The sequence below is a fragment of the Molothrus aeneus genome, chromosome 1 (assembly GCF_037042795.1).
Source record: "Molothrus aeneus isolate 106 chromosome 1, BPBGC_Maene_1.0, whole genome shotgun sequence".
Classification (NCBI taxonomy): Eukaryota; Metazoa; Chordata; class Aves; order Passeriformes; family Icteridae; genus Molothrus; species Molothrus aeneus.
This window is the reverse complement of record NC_089646.1, coordinates 19,672,116-19,689,778: the sequence shown is the minus strand read 5'-3', so window position 1 is coordinate 19,689,778 and position 17,663 is coordinate 19,672,116. Positions and strand designations below refer to the sequence as shown.

Below are 17,663 nucleotides of genomic sequence, written 5' to 3'. Positions count from 1 at the left end.
TTCAGATCTGTAACGCTTTCCATACCAATTTATATTTGCCATTTTCCCTCCTCATGGGGCCTCAGGGCTCTTGGTTGGGTCTTGGTTGCTGTTTTCCTTGCATGTCTTCCAATAGAGAATTGCCAAAGAACAGGAAATAAGGATGACATGCATCTCCTGGCATTTGAATATACAGTGGAGGAATACAAAGGCTACAGAGAGTTTAAAGTTACTCTAATACTTGGACGAAAAAAAACAAAAGAGGGTGTGTAATACTAAATTGAACTTACACATTTAGGGGATGGAAAAAGTTGCCCAAGTGTGGCTATAAGTAGGTCAAAGTACATATGCTCAGAAACACAGTTTGTCATACTCCACACAGGAAGTGGATCTTTAAAAGACTAAAATACTAAATCTTTAAAAGCTAACTTGACAAAAATGTAGTTATTTATGGTATTATCTGGAGCCATAAGCCCCCACGAATGGAGCTGGTAAGAGATGTGGTGTCATAACCACTAAGGCTCTGTAATCTAGTCCTGGCAGATGGGTTTTCATGTTTACAAAAAGTCATTTTTACAGTTTCAGTTTCACGAACCCTTCAGTCATTTATACATATCTAAAAATGAGAAAATAAACTCTAAAACCTGTGTCATAATTACATCAAAATAAAAGTTCTGCTAGACATTTTTCGGGCATTGTATTGAAATAGTTCTTTTTATTTTCTTTTAGTGGAGAGAGTGCTACACAGAGCAGTTAATAAAGATGCATTTTCAGAATGTCGTTTCTCAGACTTCTGCTCCAGCAAATCAGGAACAAAACTGCATAATAAATATTTCCCTACTGTAATTGGGTTTTGAGTGACTGGTGATTTGGCTTTTTTCCTTTCTTAAGTAAGGCATTGCAGAGATTTTTGCTCTTTTGAAGCTTGTCTCATATGACAAGACAGTCCAAAGGGTTTTATAAGCCTGCTGTAATGACCCCTAAATAGGCTGACAGTTTTATAGCAGTCCCCAAGAGGGAAGCTTCCTTTCAAAAGCAGCTGAATATCATGGAAAAGGCAGTGACTCCACATTGACTTTCCACTAAGCTGCAAAGACTAAATGGCTTTTTGGATTAACAGTTTTATGGCGTCCTTCTCTTACAGAATGTCTGTCAGCATGCGTGACTCTCCATTATAGGTGCTGTAAGGGGCTCAGAAAAGTGCAGTTTAAAACCTGTGAACTTAAATTGTTACAGAGCTGCATAAAGCCTTGTGTCTGCATGGTGGGGGAGAGATGTGAGATAAATCTTTTATTTCCTCCCAGCTGATGACTGCATTTAATGTTTACTATAACGGCCTCTGCATGTAAATCTGTGAGATTCTGGGGAAAGTGACTTCCATAATTGTCCTGTTGAAAACCTGTGTGTGAGGACTACTGCACACACAGACAATAGGCTTTCAGTACTCTGCAGAGTACTCATGTAGCCTGTTCTTGGAGAATATAGTGTGAGAGGACATTTTTAATACCAAAGCACTCAGATACAGAATCTCCTCTTCCATTAGTTTGGCTTCCTCTCATTCATTAGTAATTATATTAGCTGTTCAAAATGGATTTTGCTAGGGTTTTTGTCATCAACAGGGATATTCACAAGTCGGTGGCTGATGTCAACTATGCCCATATTGCTATAAATATATGTATATTTCCTTAGTTTGTCCCATATCAGACATTGAAAAAAAAAAAGAAAAAGAAAACCCAGCAGATTGCAGCTCTGTCACTATGAAAGCAGCAAGTCACTGAAAAAGCACTTCTCTAAATTGCATGTTTCCTCAGTAGATTAGTACAGAACAAAGACTTTTGTTAAGAAATTGAACAGCGGAGAGTTTATCCTTGATGCAACGTGCTTATGAAATTGGTTATTCTGAGCACTTCAGAGCAATCAAGCTTCCTAAGCAACAGCCCCCATATATATATCCTCTGTGAGACTATGTTGTAATCCACATGTACCTTACCACTGAAATTAGAGCTCTCATGTTTTGAGAGGCCAGTTCAAGTTAAGTATTCCTCAGGGTTCTTTGATTATCAGATCCTATAAACCTGTAAATCATAGCATTGCTATGTTATGATTGTATTTACAGTATTCTATTAGAATGAGCTATGTGGCAGCAGCATGCATAGTGTCTCTATACCCATTTCCCCTGGCCTTAATCTTCCCACTAGGACCCCATCTCAGGATAGGTGATCCTCTCTCGTACTGTCGCATCTCATGTGCTAATGGCTATTATAATAGGAATATTCTCTGTGTGTTATTGCCACCTGCCCATGTCTCAGTCAGTGTCTGCCTAAAGAAAATGTGAATAAATGAGGAAAATCAGTTGCAGCACCATACACACATGCTTCTCCTGCTCAGGTAATGCAGAGTGTGATCATGCATCTCTCTTGCCCCTTCTCAGGGCCCAAAAGCGTGCTGTTAAGAAGAGGCTTTCCATCACTCTGCAATGCAGAGCTAGCTCAAGTCCTATCCAAGCTGTCACCTCTGTTCTCCCTCTTGGGCTGCTTTTAGCTGGTGGGGATTAATAGTGCTCAGAAATCTAAAAGCAATTTTCTAACAAAAGTCTTAAACAATTCAGAAGTCACTTTTGGCTGTATTTTACTGATGTGATAGGCAGAGATACCGTAAGAGAGTAGCCAGCATTACATGTGATTGGGTAAAAGTACAAATAGTTTTGAGGAAGCTGTTTTGGCTGTATGTGTGCAGGGGCCCATGGTTGTTGTTTCATTTAAATAGAAAGGGTGTTTTGGTTCTGCAAAGTGGATTGCCAGAACTGCTTTATTCCTTAGGAACTAATTGTAATTGCTGGCTTATTTCCTTTATTTAAATATCCAAAGAAGTATTGATATCTTTGTTTTTTTTGTTGAAAAGAAGTCTGTTTTAAAATATAGAACTGCATATTTTCTTCTTTCAGTGTTTTCATTTTAGTCTACAAATGCATCTTATCGAAAACTCAATTCTCTGATTAATTTCATAGGCTATTAATGTAGAAATGTTTGTATTCAGAAGACTCTGAAATTAGTAATTGATGATAAATCTCCTTGGAACTAATTTTTTGGGGGCAAATATTAGCAGAAATTTCATTTAATTTAAAAATAAACCTAGTCTGTGAGTTTGGCAATATTTGAGCAATTTGTTAATGTATTTTGTTAAAAATCAGATACCAGACCTTCAATTCACAGGGATAAAATTAAGTATCTATAAAGTCTACCACCATATCCTTGAGGGCTTCAGAGTTTTTACATTATGTTGTCTTCTCAGATGAAGCTGTAAATTCAATTTCAATAAAGTAGCATATTTAAAGGGACAACAGTTATCAAATTAAATGCAGTCTTCCTGTCTTCTATTGTATCTGGCAATAACTCATGACACTTGATAAGGAAGATCTGATGATGAGGATCATTGGATGGGATGATTGATTGATTGATTGATTGATTGATTGATCAATCGGTTGATTTTTCATTGATAATGTCACAAAGAATGTTCCAGTACTGGGGGAAGGCAGCTAGAACAATCTGCTGAAATGTAATGACCATCTGGTTAGCTGATCCATGACAATTTGCCTTGTGGATGTCTTTCTTTCCTTTCTCTGGAAAGCAAGACTTTTTCTACAACATACTATTGTGCAACAGCAGAGCTCTTTTCTGGTTGCTTTTCCTCTGGTTGAAGTTATTAGTTTTCTTTAATTACAGCCTTACACAGAGAGAGCTTGAGAGATGGCAGAACTTCTTGTTCAGTAATGTCTGTGGTTTGGGTCAAATTGAATCCAGTATTTAAAAACAAAATATTCATGCAGTTGGATTCAACAGCAATTCTTACTCCTAAATCTTGTTTGATAATATCCTCTGTCCCCTAGAGATTTATATTACTTTTCAATATCTGTTAAAGAAAAATGTGTCAGGAAAAGAATTAAATCTAAAAAGTCACATATTTACTTATGTGATTCTATCATCATGGAATCATGGTGTCCTCACTGTGTCTTGGTCTGAAAAGACAGGTGTCTGCTAAGGAAGGCAGGAGCCTCCCTTGAAATGGAAAATGTAAACCCTCTCACTGCAAATTATTATAATTTTGAAATTAAGCAGCTCTCAGGCAAAGATATGGGAGTAGGAACAACAGTTCTTTATTAGGGAAGAAAATAGAAATAAAATAAACAATGCAGTAATACAAAACAACACTGACAATGTCCAAATATGACCTGACACCCTGTGGGTCAGGGTGTTGGTAGCAGTCCAATTGAAATGGTGGCTGCCATCCTCCTGGAGTGACAGATGTGGTTCTGTTGGAGCAGGGATCCTGTAGAAGGGTGTAGCTTTCCTTGGAAGGTTCAATGGTGATATAAATGGGCCTGGTCTTCCTTTGAGAATCCAGTGGGAAAAGGCTCCTGGGGTGTTCCAAATCTCAGATTATATCCAGGTAGGAATGCTTGGCTCCTCCCACTGGTTGCAGCATTTCACAATGGATGATGTAATTTTTATCAGTCATGCACTGAGACTCAGTGGCCCATTAACAGCAGATATTTCCTGGAGGGAGGATGTGTCATGAAAGAGATAAAGAAAACTGCCCAATTAACACAAGATAACCGCCCCACCTCTAACAGATGGGAATAGAATACATGCCCTCACCCATATCTTGCAACTCAGGAACATTGAGAGGAAGCTTTATTGTTTCATGACAGTTTTGGTACTATTTTCATGCCTATTTTTGGCCAGAATCCCAGCTAATAATTTGAAGAAATGTCAGAGGCATAATCTAGTTGTTACTTTTAAATATCACATATGTTTGCTTTATGTTATCTTGATTGTGAAAGATCACATCACACATTGGAAGCCTTAATCTGTTAAGCAACAGCTGATGAAATGAGTACGTGACATTTAGACTGTATTTGGGATTATCTGAATATCTAATGTATGGAATGGATGTTAAGTCTTTGAATTTGACAAATACTGAACACCAAGTATTTAAAGAAGGCTTAATCTTCTGTGCTGAGCTTTTATGAGTAGTGCATTTATTCAGCTTTCCTGAAAAATTCAGTTGTATTTGGAGAAGTATGGGAATATATTCAAAGTGTCATCACTTGTGAAAGTGTCATCACTTAGCTTGTGAAAGCTAAGAAATTAATTTCTACAATCAACAATAAGATGGCAACTCAGCATCAAGTATTGCCTGAGGTTAAAAATAACTCATTTCCCCAAAAGAAAAGTGTTATAAGAAATGTTCTAATAAATATTCCCTTTATAGTCACAAAGGTTGCCAATACTAATCCTCATAGCTGGTGCAAAGAATATCTGGGAAAATCCATTGCTTTAATGCTGTACTGTTCCGTAGAAGAGAGCTGCTATGTACTTCATATATAAACAGAATTTCGACAGAATTGGACATTTAGAGATCCAGTGGGAGATAATACTCATATCCCCCAAATACCTGAAAAAGAAAAAATAAAGCTTTCTTGAAGTAGTAAAGGGTATGTTCTCTGCTTTTTTTGCTTTCCTTTCAGTAACATGCTTCTATGTCACTAATAGCTGCTGAGAAGTTTGTTCCTCATCATAATTGTATCTTTATAGAATTCTAATTATCAGTAAAACTCTAAATCTGTCTCATATAACTATTAAAATTATTTTCTTCATTGAGTAGTTTACATGCAAATTCAGTAAAATTTTTTAAACATTTTTCCATCTTCTTATATAGTACCTACCGGTAGGGAATGGAATGTACTATGAAGCAGGTACAATCTGCCAAAGAATATAAACAGGTCTGACAGACTGAAAAGTTGTAGGTATCTAATGATACCAATAAAATCATATTTATTAAAGATTCCAAGAATTTCATTTCCATGGTAATGCAAATTAGGAACTATGAAAGCAGTGACTTGCAACAGAAGCTTGGATCCTAACCTTATTTGGAGCTCCCAAGCTGCTCACATCAACTTTAGTAGTTAGTTGTCTGTGCCTTTTTGTTTCAGATTGTAAAGTTACAGATGGGATTAAGAAAAACTCAGATGTGAGAAAGAAATAATTAATAATATATTCTTAAAATACATCTGCATGAAGGCTATGAAGAGGAATTCTGCCTTCCTTCTATCATTCAAGTAGAAGCGAATTTGTTTCCTTCCAGAATAGATAAATAATCTAAGATTATTTAACTTGGATTAAAATACTAAACGAGACTTTTTGTACACAAAATTTGTTAGACATAAGCAATTCCTCACACAGTGCCAAAATCTTGAGCTGAAGGCTATAATTTAAGTGTTTGATTTACAATCTGTATGGTGAATATGCTTTAGGCATGGGTCAAGATACCATTTAAAACATTCTTATAGAGCTACAAACTAGGCTCAGTGCTAGAACCTTCTAATTGTGGAGTTGGGGGCTTAGATACTAGAAATTAACTGGGGTAGCTTTATTAGCTATAAAAAAATTTTTGAAATGCAAAAAAACTGCACAGTTTTGACTATAGCTTAAATATTGCATTTTTATCTGAAACAAACTGTAATTATTTGTAATTTGTCTCTGGATCTCTTTCTTTGAGATTTTGTATGCCTTAAATGTGACCAATATTTACTAAGGAAATTTTTTCAGAGTGATAAATTGGACTGGGAATATATATATATTTGTTTTCAAAACCTTTTAATTTACAGTACCTTTATTGTATACATGACAGCAATAACTGTTTCTGTCAACCATTAAAGGAGGAAAGAATTTGGTGAGGTGGCTGGCTTTTGTCATCTTCCTGACAGTATAGTTTTAATTATGTTTACTTGTGTGACTAACCTAGAGCTGGTGAATCTGTTGGAAGTTGCTTCAGAAGTGTTACTGAGATTTACTGGACATATAAAGTACATCCTGGTATGCAAAGTACAGCAGAAGACAAAGAAATTGTTAAGGAGAAAATAACCTGATTATATCTGCAACAGCTAAAGTAAGATGCATCAGTAATGATGTTAATGTAGAGTCAAACCCAGCTGAAATGGGATTTATGGTCAATATACTTACTCTGGACATGAATGATATCATTAGAATATAAGTCCTTGCCACGTGTGTCTCCAGCTCAGGATCATGTCAGTAGGAATGGGTTGTGTATGATCTGGGGTTGTGGGGAGGGGATGTCAGGTCTGCATGGCAGCACAGCCTGATTTGAGGGTACTCCCATGTGGCTGACTGGATACAGGAGGTAGAGCAGGAGGGGAACGTCTTCATCACCAGGGTAATTCCAAATTCTAAGTCCTCCTCTTCAATTTTCTATTGTACTTTATATTTTCTGAGTTTATTTTCAAACTCTATCATCAAGGCTTTGGGGGCTTTTTACTTTGTCTTAGCAGGGGAGGAAGTGAGGAAGGAACTAAGAAATACAAGCATGTACTAGTTTTATAGAATTACTTGTAGCTATTCATCAGAAAGCTGGCAATGCTGTTGATTTAAATATTTTTGTGGTTGCAAAAGTTTGGTTTGAGTAAAGGAAGACTGGGAACTGAGATGAGTTTCATTTCTTGCCTCAGACCACACACTTTTTTCTTTTTTTCCTTTTTTCCTTTTTTCTTTTTTTTCTTGTTTTCTTTTTTTCTTTCTTCTTTTTTTCTTTTTTCTTTTTTCTTTTTTTTTTTTTTGTCTTAGATAGGAAGGTAGAGACTTTCACAATAATTAACCTTAAAAAAATTTTGCTATGATGGGAGCATGACAGCAACTATTCTATTTTTAAAAACCACAAGAATTAGGAAATTTTTTTCCACAAATATGTATATATTTGTCTGTCTTGGAGGGGCAAATCTGCAGTAAACCAGACTTTTGGAGATTTCAAATAACATAGTATTGTTAGCCTACAGCTATTAGGAATGTTTTTGATATTCTTAAATAGAATAGTCCAGTGACTTATGTTCAGAAATGTTAAAAACTACAATTTTTTTAAGGTGTTATCCATGAATAGTTCTCATGGCTTCATTAGAGTGTGGCCATTGTTACAGGAATTGTCCATTTTGCCTCAAAAGACATCAAACATTTTGCCATTGATTTCAGTGATGTGTTTATTACACAACATGTATGATTGGTACTTGGGATAGTGAACATTATAATCATAATATAAGATGATTGCATGAGGTAACTGCCTTGTCAACTGCTAGTGGTTAGGAGCAGAGCTATCTCTGCAACATATTTACAATTCTTACTCTTTTTCCTTCGTTGCTGAGGTTCTTCAAGGAGCAACAGTATTTCAAGGGTGGGTTTTATATAAAACAAAGGTGCATCTTCCATTATAATCTTGGGTTTTTTCTGTGTTTTTTCCCTATTTCAGGAGGATACAGATCATAATTATTATACATCAAGGACGTATGGCCCCTATGATTCTACCAGCCGGGATTTGTGGGTCAATATAGACCAAATGGAGAAGGACAAAGTAAAGATTCATGGGATCCTTTCCAATACCCATCGTCAAGCAGCAGTAAGTTATCTTATCATTTTCTTTTCAACTAACATGGATATTTTTCCCCAGAGATCCACACAGCAGTATTACTAGGTACCATGAGTACTGTTCATAGAGCTATGTCTTTGAACTCTAGTTAAGCTGTGGAAGTCTTTACACTATTGTTACCAAAGGATTCCTTGAACTTTTGAACCTTCTGTAACAGTCCTTCAGAGATGCCTTTAAACATACGTTTAAAATTTTCCTCTGTCCCCAAGTATCATAAACTATCAAAAGGTAAAACCACTTGTGTTGCTGAAATCAGAGGGAATTTTACTGTTGAGTTGAATAGTAAAAGAGCTGTGTTGAGGATGAAGTTGATGAAGTTTTAAGTCTCTCATGGAATGTATGTGGTATGTTTGCGCTTCTATTTTATATAAGGGTTCATTCTTATATTTCCATTTGGGACAACTGATAAAGCTCATGAGAATGTCATATAGTAACAGAAATTATGTTTTTAGGTTATCAGCAAATAAATTTTAGGTTATCAGCAAATATATAAATCAGAGTGTAAATAACAATCATATCTAACTTATTGTAGTCATGCTGCTGGTAAGGTGGGTATGAAAATAATGGGCTTACACGCCTAGAAATGGAATTAAATCCTGTATGATTCAGAGATTGTATTCTTGGTTCTCACCTGTGGCTAGAAGCTGCATACATAGAAGAGCCAATAATAGCAAAAGTTGAATACAGAAAATTTTATCTCAGAACTATGTTTGAAGACATTCTTGTTTCATCCATTCAGCAACTTAGCTCCAAAAAAAAGTCCTTGGGTTTTGCCAGTTTAAAACAAAATTTAGTGAATGCCTTACTTAAAAGTTGTACAGTTTTTAAAGATGCAGATATCTTTAACAGTTTTAAAGCTGAGAGAAAAGACAAGTTTAATTCATCTTTTCCTTACTTAATCTGTTTTTTCCCTGGCACAAGCCAGGTGACTGCTCAGAGGAATGCAAGAGGCAGCAGAAAGAAATACTGTGGTATTTAAATCAGAATATAGAAAGCAGAGTGAGGTGGTAAATCCAGCACATGTAACTGACATAGAGTCCAATTCAAAAAATATATACTTCATAGTTAAAAGAATGTAGGCAGTCAGGGATAATGTAAATGCAGAGGGTTCAGACAGTTATAGATCCTTGGGGTAGACTTAATAAAACAGTGTATCAGCTATTTTCTTAAGACAATTTGATTCTAATGAGGAAAAAAAGACCCTCAAGGGTACCTTGAGGTAGTGAGAACCTCTGTTGTCTGTCTTGTCTACTACTTTATGTGGGATACTGGTGCCCTACATTGAGGGAAAGAATGGAAATATGCTGAAAGAAAAGCTAATAAATAAATTTAAAATTTTAACCCATGTTTAATGATTAGTAAAGATGACACCCTTCCATGTCTCTGTTGCACCGCTGTTTCCAATTGGATCCTGAGATTATGCAGCAAAAATGTCCATCTCAAGGGGAACATTTTGTTGAAGTTATTAAAGTAGAGGCTAGAACAAGGCTATATTTTTGGTCTGTGTGGGGGTCAATGTAGAGGACCATTCAGCATGGCAAATGGAAACTTGAGGGCTTCCAACTGTTTCTCCCCAAAACAAATGGTTTAAGACCTTTCTTCTGAATGTCAGGTGCCCTCTCTGCCTTTCTTCCAGCTCCAGCAGACAAAGCTCTGGTCCCTGTTTAGCACACTAATATCCATCTCTTTTCATGCTCACCCAAATGTCTTGGACTATGAACTTGAGAGGCTGCAGCCATTTCTACATAGAGTTTTAAAGACCCCTTTTTAGGTCTGTTTTATGTCCCCCCAAAGGATTAAAAAGTATCAGAGAGTCATCCTGTAAAGTTTTATTCCTTATTTATGCATCTATAATTGATTTTTTGTATGTGTGTGTCTGAGTAAACAACATCCACATGTACTACACAACAAAGGTGTTTAACAGAGAGATGTGATTTTTAAAGTTGTACAGCTGCAGAGTCATATATTTTGAGATCATACATACCTCAGCAGCAATCTCTTACCTTCTCTCCCATAAACTTTGCCATTACTCTTTTTAAAAGGCCATTTTGCACATCTTGCACTCTATGATTTACATGATATTTTCTAAACATTATTCTCCAATTTGACAATAGAACCAGGAGTTAAATTATCACATGCTAAATATTAAGGAATTAATTTACAATGTCAGGGATTCTTTGAATGCTGACAAATTTACACTCAATTTGTGTGTTTTTTCCTTCATTTGGAAGTAAATAATCCTGAGAGTTCCCAGAAGCTGTCAGTTTGTTTTGCTTCTACAAGAAAAGTCATAAGGACTGGAGAGAATCCTGGATGGGATCCATTTGGTGGTTTGATTTTATAAACAGCATAGTAATTTTTTGTGGAAAGTAGCAAACATATACTAATGGAACAATTAAAATGTCTAACACTACAGGATTTATAACACTAGTAGTAAAGGTGTTTTTTCAGTATATTGCCACCATCTTCTTAATCATATAATAAAATTTTAGAGGTGGCTTTGATATTCAGTGGGTTTAAATTAGATATCTAAGAGTTGATTAGTCAAACACTGAGCTAGCATACAGGATATGTCATACTTGGGAACTCAACTCCCTTTGCTCCCAGACCATTCTATCATTTATGCATGGAGAGAACATTTTTATTTCAGTGAATTGAAAATTCTGATATTCTTTCTTAAAAATGAGGTATGCTTTCTAGCATTGAAAGAAAAGCAAAATTTTAGTGACTGTTAGAATATTGTGTTTCAAAATAATACTTAAATCATGTTGGTTATTACAGTATTATGCTAAAAAATTGGCTATGTTAAACATTTTTGCATTGTCAGAATTTAAGGTATCACATTTTGACTTATTTCAGTGAGAGATCTTTATCGGGCTTGAGTGGAAATGGGATCAAGTTTTTGTTGCAAACACATTTATACTAATGTTTATTTTATAGCCATTTAGAAGACAGATTAGGGGGCACAGTTTTCATTTGAAGTAGTTCAATGGTTACTGTGATTCAAAGTGAATAGGTAAAATGGAGGGTGGCATATAAAGGAAAGAGAGAAACTTTGGTCAGACTATTGTAGTTTCAACAGAGTTCTTCAAATTATGTTTGGTAGAGCAAGGACATAATTTAAATGGAGTGCATTCATAGATGTAGCATACACTTCAGCAGTGAAAGCTGTAGAGCATGGTAAAAGAATATTTGTGTGAGTTAATTCATGTGCTGTCTTTTGCATATGCCGTTTTTGATTAGAAATGTTCAGTTGTACATCCATATTTATGTATTTACAGAAAAGGTCATTAGAACCTACTCAGTCCAATTAACACATTGCAAATGGATTTTGCATTCTAATTAAAAACAAACAAAAAATGTGCTAATAAATCCTGTCATAATTCTGTCTTCCATTTAAATGGAAAGCAAATCTTTCCATCCCTTTCCAAACACTTGGAGTTACTGTAAGTCTTCAACTGCTAATTTCATGCTAAATAATTCTTTAAACATTTCAGGTTGATGTAAATATAATTCTTCCCGAGAGAAGAAGTACTCAGATACAATCTGAAAATAACAAATACAGGACAGAAATAATGGGAGGGAAAACAAAGACATGAGTATTTTTCTTCTTCCTTCCCCCTCCACTTTTTTAAAATCTGTGGGCTGCTGCCCTTTCTTAAGTGGAGTCATCAAAAATTACGGTTGAGGGACAGTCACCAACAACTCATCTTCACACCAGATTTTACTGTAGTAAATCTTCCAAAAGAAAGAATAATGGACTGCATGCTCACTTCATATTTACTATTTGGACCACTGTGGAAGAGATGTGTTTTTCACAGGGTATTATATTTAAACAGTGAAAAGACCATGCTGAGATTTCAGCACTCCTTTCTGCCAGGACCACTAATTTATTCAGAGTTTAACCAGGTAGCACACAAGGTGATAATTATGAGTGGCCACAATAATCACTGAGCTTTGAGAATGGAATGGAATACATGGGAAAAGATAAAGCCATAGGCAGAGAGGTAAAGTGAGGTTGAATTTCAGTGTTGCTTTATGGTGAGCTTAATTGAGGAGAAGAGTTCATTCCCCAAATTACAATTCTGTGCTATGAATTCAGCTGCTAGAGGATAGTCACCTGTAGGTAGATGAAGGAAAAAAAAAAGGTTATTTTCAAAATTTTATTTACTTTATTTTCAACGAGTAGCTTAAGTAGAGTTTGTTATTGCTTCTGTTGATTATTTCTTTATGCATCATTCCATCTACTAGCTGACAGTGTAGAGAACTTTAGGGAATGGTGTCATATGGGTTTGATGGAGGAATTGCCTTCCAGTGACCAGCCTTTATCAGACAAGCTCCCATGCAGCAGCAGGATGTCAGGGACAGCACCCGAATCTGAAGGCTCATGTGGCAGAGCAGCAGAAAGCCAGCAGCCAAAGTAGCAGATGTCCTGTAAAACATAGGTATTGCTAAGGCTTTTGATATTGATGGGTCCTTTTATAAAAGCAGTTAAAGCAACAGTTTTTTAAGGAGAAACTCTACAAATCTTTTGTTAATTTTATTCTTGTGATTGAGTTACAGTGTCTGTTCAAGTATTTTCTTTTATGAAGTTTTCTGTCATAATGATTCACTGCTTTAAGTGTTTAAGTGCTCCTCAGAATTCTTTCCTGTTAGCTACTGGCAATTCCAAATTAAGAATAACAAGGCTCCAGTGAGAAAAAAAAAGGCAATGAAAGAGATATTTGAAGTGGATGACTGTTCGTCTTTTTTCTCTTAATGTTCTGCTCAATATTGATTTTATTTTCTGCTGTTATTCCTTTCAGAGAGTGAATCTGTCCTTTGATTTTCCATTTTACGGACATTTTCTACGTGAAATTACTGTGGCAACTGGAGGTAAGTGGCTTTCTAACCATTTACTTTGAGTAAGATGAGAAGAGTTTCTTGCAGCTATTTAAAATATTTTTTCCCCTGCTTGTATATGTCAAGAGATAAACTGCAGCTTTTATTTAGGAAATATTCCTGCCCACAAAAAGAAAATCACAAAATATCAATATGATGAAAAACCTCCAGCATTTAAGTTGAACTGTTATAAACCCATCTCATTGTAAGACTATACAGCATTAATCCTTTTCTGTTTAGGTATTTCCCCCAGAACTCAGGTATCTGTGTGTTTAGCAATTGCCCTGGAGGTGAGAGTGCTGGAGCCAGAGCCAGGAGGGAGACAGGGTTTGCCTGCACAAGGGGAGAGGATTTCCTGCCCAGAGATGAGCGGTGCTGCTAGAAGTAGGGTATGTGTCACCTGCAAGGCAAACCCATCACAGTGCATTTTCATGGTGTGGTACAACCTCAGAAAATGTACCATGGCCTTCCTCTCCTTCCATGAGAGGAGTGGGGTGAGAAGGAAGGTAGGGCCAGCTCAAGCTCCCAGTCTGGCAGCCCTGGGCAGCACTGATGGCTCATGGCTGGGGTTCTCCCTCTCACTGCTGCTGGCTGCTGCTTGCAATTCCTGTTCTGGGAATCTCCAATTTCCTGTGCTGGGAACAGCTATCAGCTCCTTCTGTTCCCTTCCCAACTCCAACTCCTTGAAAGACAATTTGATTTTAATGAGACGAGGAAAAGGAGATGACGTGGAAGACAATAATGAGAAAAAGAAGGAGGAGTAATAATAAAAAAATGAAAACAGGGAGGCAAAAGGCAGCATCATGGAGAGCACAGCCAGATGACCCTCTGGTCCTTGAACATATCCAGCAAGTTCATGGACCCTGGCTGGTGGTGCTCAGCCTAGAGATGTGGCAGGACAAGCAGGCAGAAATAGGAGCCACCATCATTAGGATCAATTCTATCCTGTCCCTGATTAAAGTTTCTCCTTCTCTTGCTATGGGGTCCAGATGGACACGATCAGGGGATACCCATGTCCCACTGGAGTCCTAGATGGGGAGGTTATGACTAACAGATTGGGGTAGAATTGCAGACAGCGTCTCAAAAAGAGTGTGAACTGTAACAGATATTTCTGTCATGCTCCCCATCAGGATCTCCATTTTGCTACCAAAGCAGAATACAAGTGTTAGACAAAGGTGAATAAAGGCTGATATTAAAGTGCTTTGCAGTAGAATGATAAAAAAAAGGATGCAGAATTATGAAGTGACTTCAGTATCAGTTTTCTCTTCTTGATCAGCAATAACATTTTGATGCTGATTTGGATATGATGAGCCAAGAACCACTGATTTTGATATTTCCATTCTGCTGTGCTGTTTGTTTCATTTTGGTGCTTGATCATCAATGCCTAGTTTTGTATTCTTTATTAGAGAAGTTGCTTTTGATGGGTTGCCAAAATCAGCACGTGATTTGTGTAGCATGAAAAGATGGGATAGATCCTGCAAAACTAAAACAGCAGTGGTGGGGACAGGGTTCATCCTCTAAATGTCCCCTTATTCTTACTGCTGCCCTTGGTTCCTTAAAATTTCACAAAGTTCACTCTCTTCAAGTAATTTTTTGGTGTGGTCATTCTGCTGAGCCTTCTCATTTAATGGAATTTAAAATATCTGGATTTTTACTACTTTTACCACTTTCACTATTATACTGCTCTGACCAGTTTCTCCATCAGACTCAAAAGTCTTGGAAGGAAAGTTAATCTCATGTGGTGAACTGTGTAGGAGCAATTTGTGAGGTACATATTTTTTTCTTTTTGATACTGAGTAAATGAGGAATTTAAGTGCTTTTGTCATTTGTTTTCCTTTTTAAAAAAAAAGTCAGAATATAGAAATTACTGTGGCTCTGCAGGATTCTTTTCTCTTGCTATTGTTGGAACACTGGCTGATAATTATGCTTTTCTTTTTGCTCCATTTGGACTAAATAAAATATTATTGCTGTAAATAGATTTATGGATTGTTGTCAAGCTAAATATGACTTTAAAATCAATCCTTTTAATGTACACCATTGACATTAGCACAGAGATATTTCTGTCTTTCATTGACATTTCCATGATTTTTCCACCTCAAAATTAAGCATGAAAAAAATCTAGTTAATAATAGATTTTTAAATGTTATCTTGATAAAGCTCAGTAGCTGTAAGTGATTCTGTCAGTCCAGGATGCAACATTTACTACAACTATAAGGCTCCTAAACTCATCTGGCAGGAAAAGAAAGGCTTATTTCTGTACTAACTCTCTAAAAGTGTTTTAATTCAGATATATTTGCAAATTTTGTTGCTAGGCTAAGCATCACACTTCACCACCACTGATTTATGATAACAGAAGATGAATATGTGTTCCACGTGCTTCATATACTCTGTGGTCTGCTATTCCTTGGTAACCAAGATTTTACAATGGCATTACTATTATTAGAGACCTGGAATACCTCCAGAGGTTATTCTCACATCAAAAGAATGACAAAGTTTGTGTGTACAGAACTCCCACATGACAGATGTCCACTTCCTGGAGAGCAGGATTTTATTAATTATGCTAAGGACAACACTAAAAACTGTTTTTTACATACAAATCATAAATTGAATAGCCTTCTTAAAAGGGAAGTCGAGGACAATGGCACAATAAATCCCTGTCACAATAAAAACACCAATGCCAATGGTTTCTGCCATTCTTCATGGAGTGTGCACTGTGGCATAGTAGGGCTCCCAAACTGCTTAGGATGATTTTGGAATCACTATGGTTTAAGACTCAACTTTTTTTTCTCTTTAGCCAGTATTTATTTCCTCTTCTGAATAGTTTTGATGACCTGATTTTGTTCAACTAAGAAAAGGAAGAATGGGTAGTGAAAAAAAAATAATTTGAGGGTTTTATCCACTGTTTTCTTAGTTTGTATTTGAAAAGGCTATATATTATTATATAAATTATATATTAGAATTGAAATAATTATTGAAAAGATTAGTAATTGGTTCTTTACTATACAGACATGTCTCTGCCCACATTCCTATAGATAGTCCTCAAACAAGCTGAATTTTGCTTTTTGTGAAGCTTTCTAAAGTTTGTAGCCTACAGGCCAAAACTGGGGTAATTTTGTAAAAAGAAAAAACTTGTGAGGTAGTGAGTCAGGTTGTGTATGCCAGGAGCTGAGTATATGAAGTCTGCTTGTTGCCAGTCACTGACATCCCTCACAGAGCTCAGTGGAGCTGGGAAAACCCCCTCTTGTGATGCGTCTCTCCATGTAGTACCATAACCCTTCTCAAGGGCATCCTTGAAGCTCTGTGCCCCCCATCCTACTCAACATGCTGCAAACTTCATTGCTGGCTGTATTCATTTTCCATGTTCATTGTAGTAAGCCCCTCTTGTTTATTCTCTGTGGGGATTTTTTTTTGTTTGTTTTGTTTATCAGTCTCTATTTTTTAGTGCGATTTTATATCAGATACTGTAAGTTATTTAGGTGGGGTTTTATTATGGTATTTTTTGTTGACATTAAATTTCTCTGAGGTATTGCACAGAGAAGGAAAGGCCTTGCTGTGCAAGCACTGCCCAGCATTAAGAAAACATAACAATAACAGTAGAAATTGAAGTGACTACGTGGTTACATTTTTAGATTAATAATGCTGAATATTGAGACATTTTGCCAGCTAGCATGAAGAAGGCTCCAGAAATGTCCATTTATCCTGTGTAGTAACAAATTGCTGAAGTTGAAGCAAGCAGCTGAATTTTTAAATATTGTATTAAATTTTTGTGAGGTATCTTTCACTAGAGGAATATTCCATATGGAGGAATTGTCTGAAATAATTCTGAGGATGCTGCCTGAGCATTTCTACCACTGTCTATCGAAGGAGTACCAAGCAAAGAAATAAAAAGCCATCCTAGCAGTAAATTCCAGTGTAATCAAATCAGAGTTGATAATTTTCTAAAACAGAAATCAAAAACTCTCTGTATGATTCTTACTTCCTAAGGCCAGATCTCATGCTTAAAAATACCTGTATTTATGGAAGAAAGAGATTTTTGTGCATCCAAGATTCACACAGCTTTTCATCAAAATTACAGCAGTCCTGTGTTCTACTGACACAAGATAAGAACACAAGCATTGAAAATACTGAACTAATTTTTCTGCTGAAACCTGATGTTATTGGATCTTGCATTGAGGAGCAGCTGTGAGGTACCTGAGCATGGTTCCTAAACCCTGACTAGTTGGGACAACTGATTCAAAGTAATCTTTCATTCTCATGAGGAATCACACTTATTTCAGTATCAAATTCTTTTTGAGTGTACATATGGCTTGTGG

At 36.4% G+C, this 17,663-nt stretch overlaps 1 protein-coding gene across 1 annotated transcript in view; it reads left to right on the top strand.

The window, feature by feature from the left end:
• PLXDC2 (plexin domain containing 2) overlaps positions 1–17,663 on the top strand; it is a 253,159-nt gene that overhangs the window by 124,301 nt on the left and 111,195 nt on the right. Inside the window, exons 3-4 of the mRNA XM_066552436.1 lie at positions 8,293–8,439; positions 13,275–13,344. Coding sequence (XP_066408533.1) covers positions 8,293–8,439; positions 13,275–13,344 — 217 coding nt within the window. The remainder of the gene's footprint in view (positions 1–8,292; positions 8,440–13,274; positions 13,345–17,663) is intronic.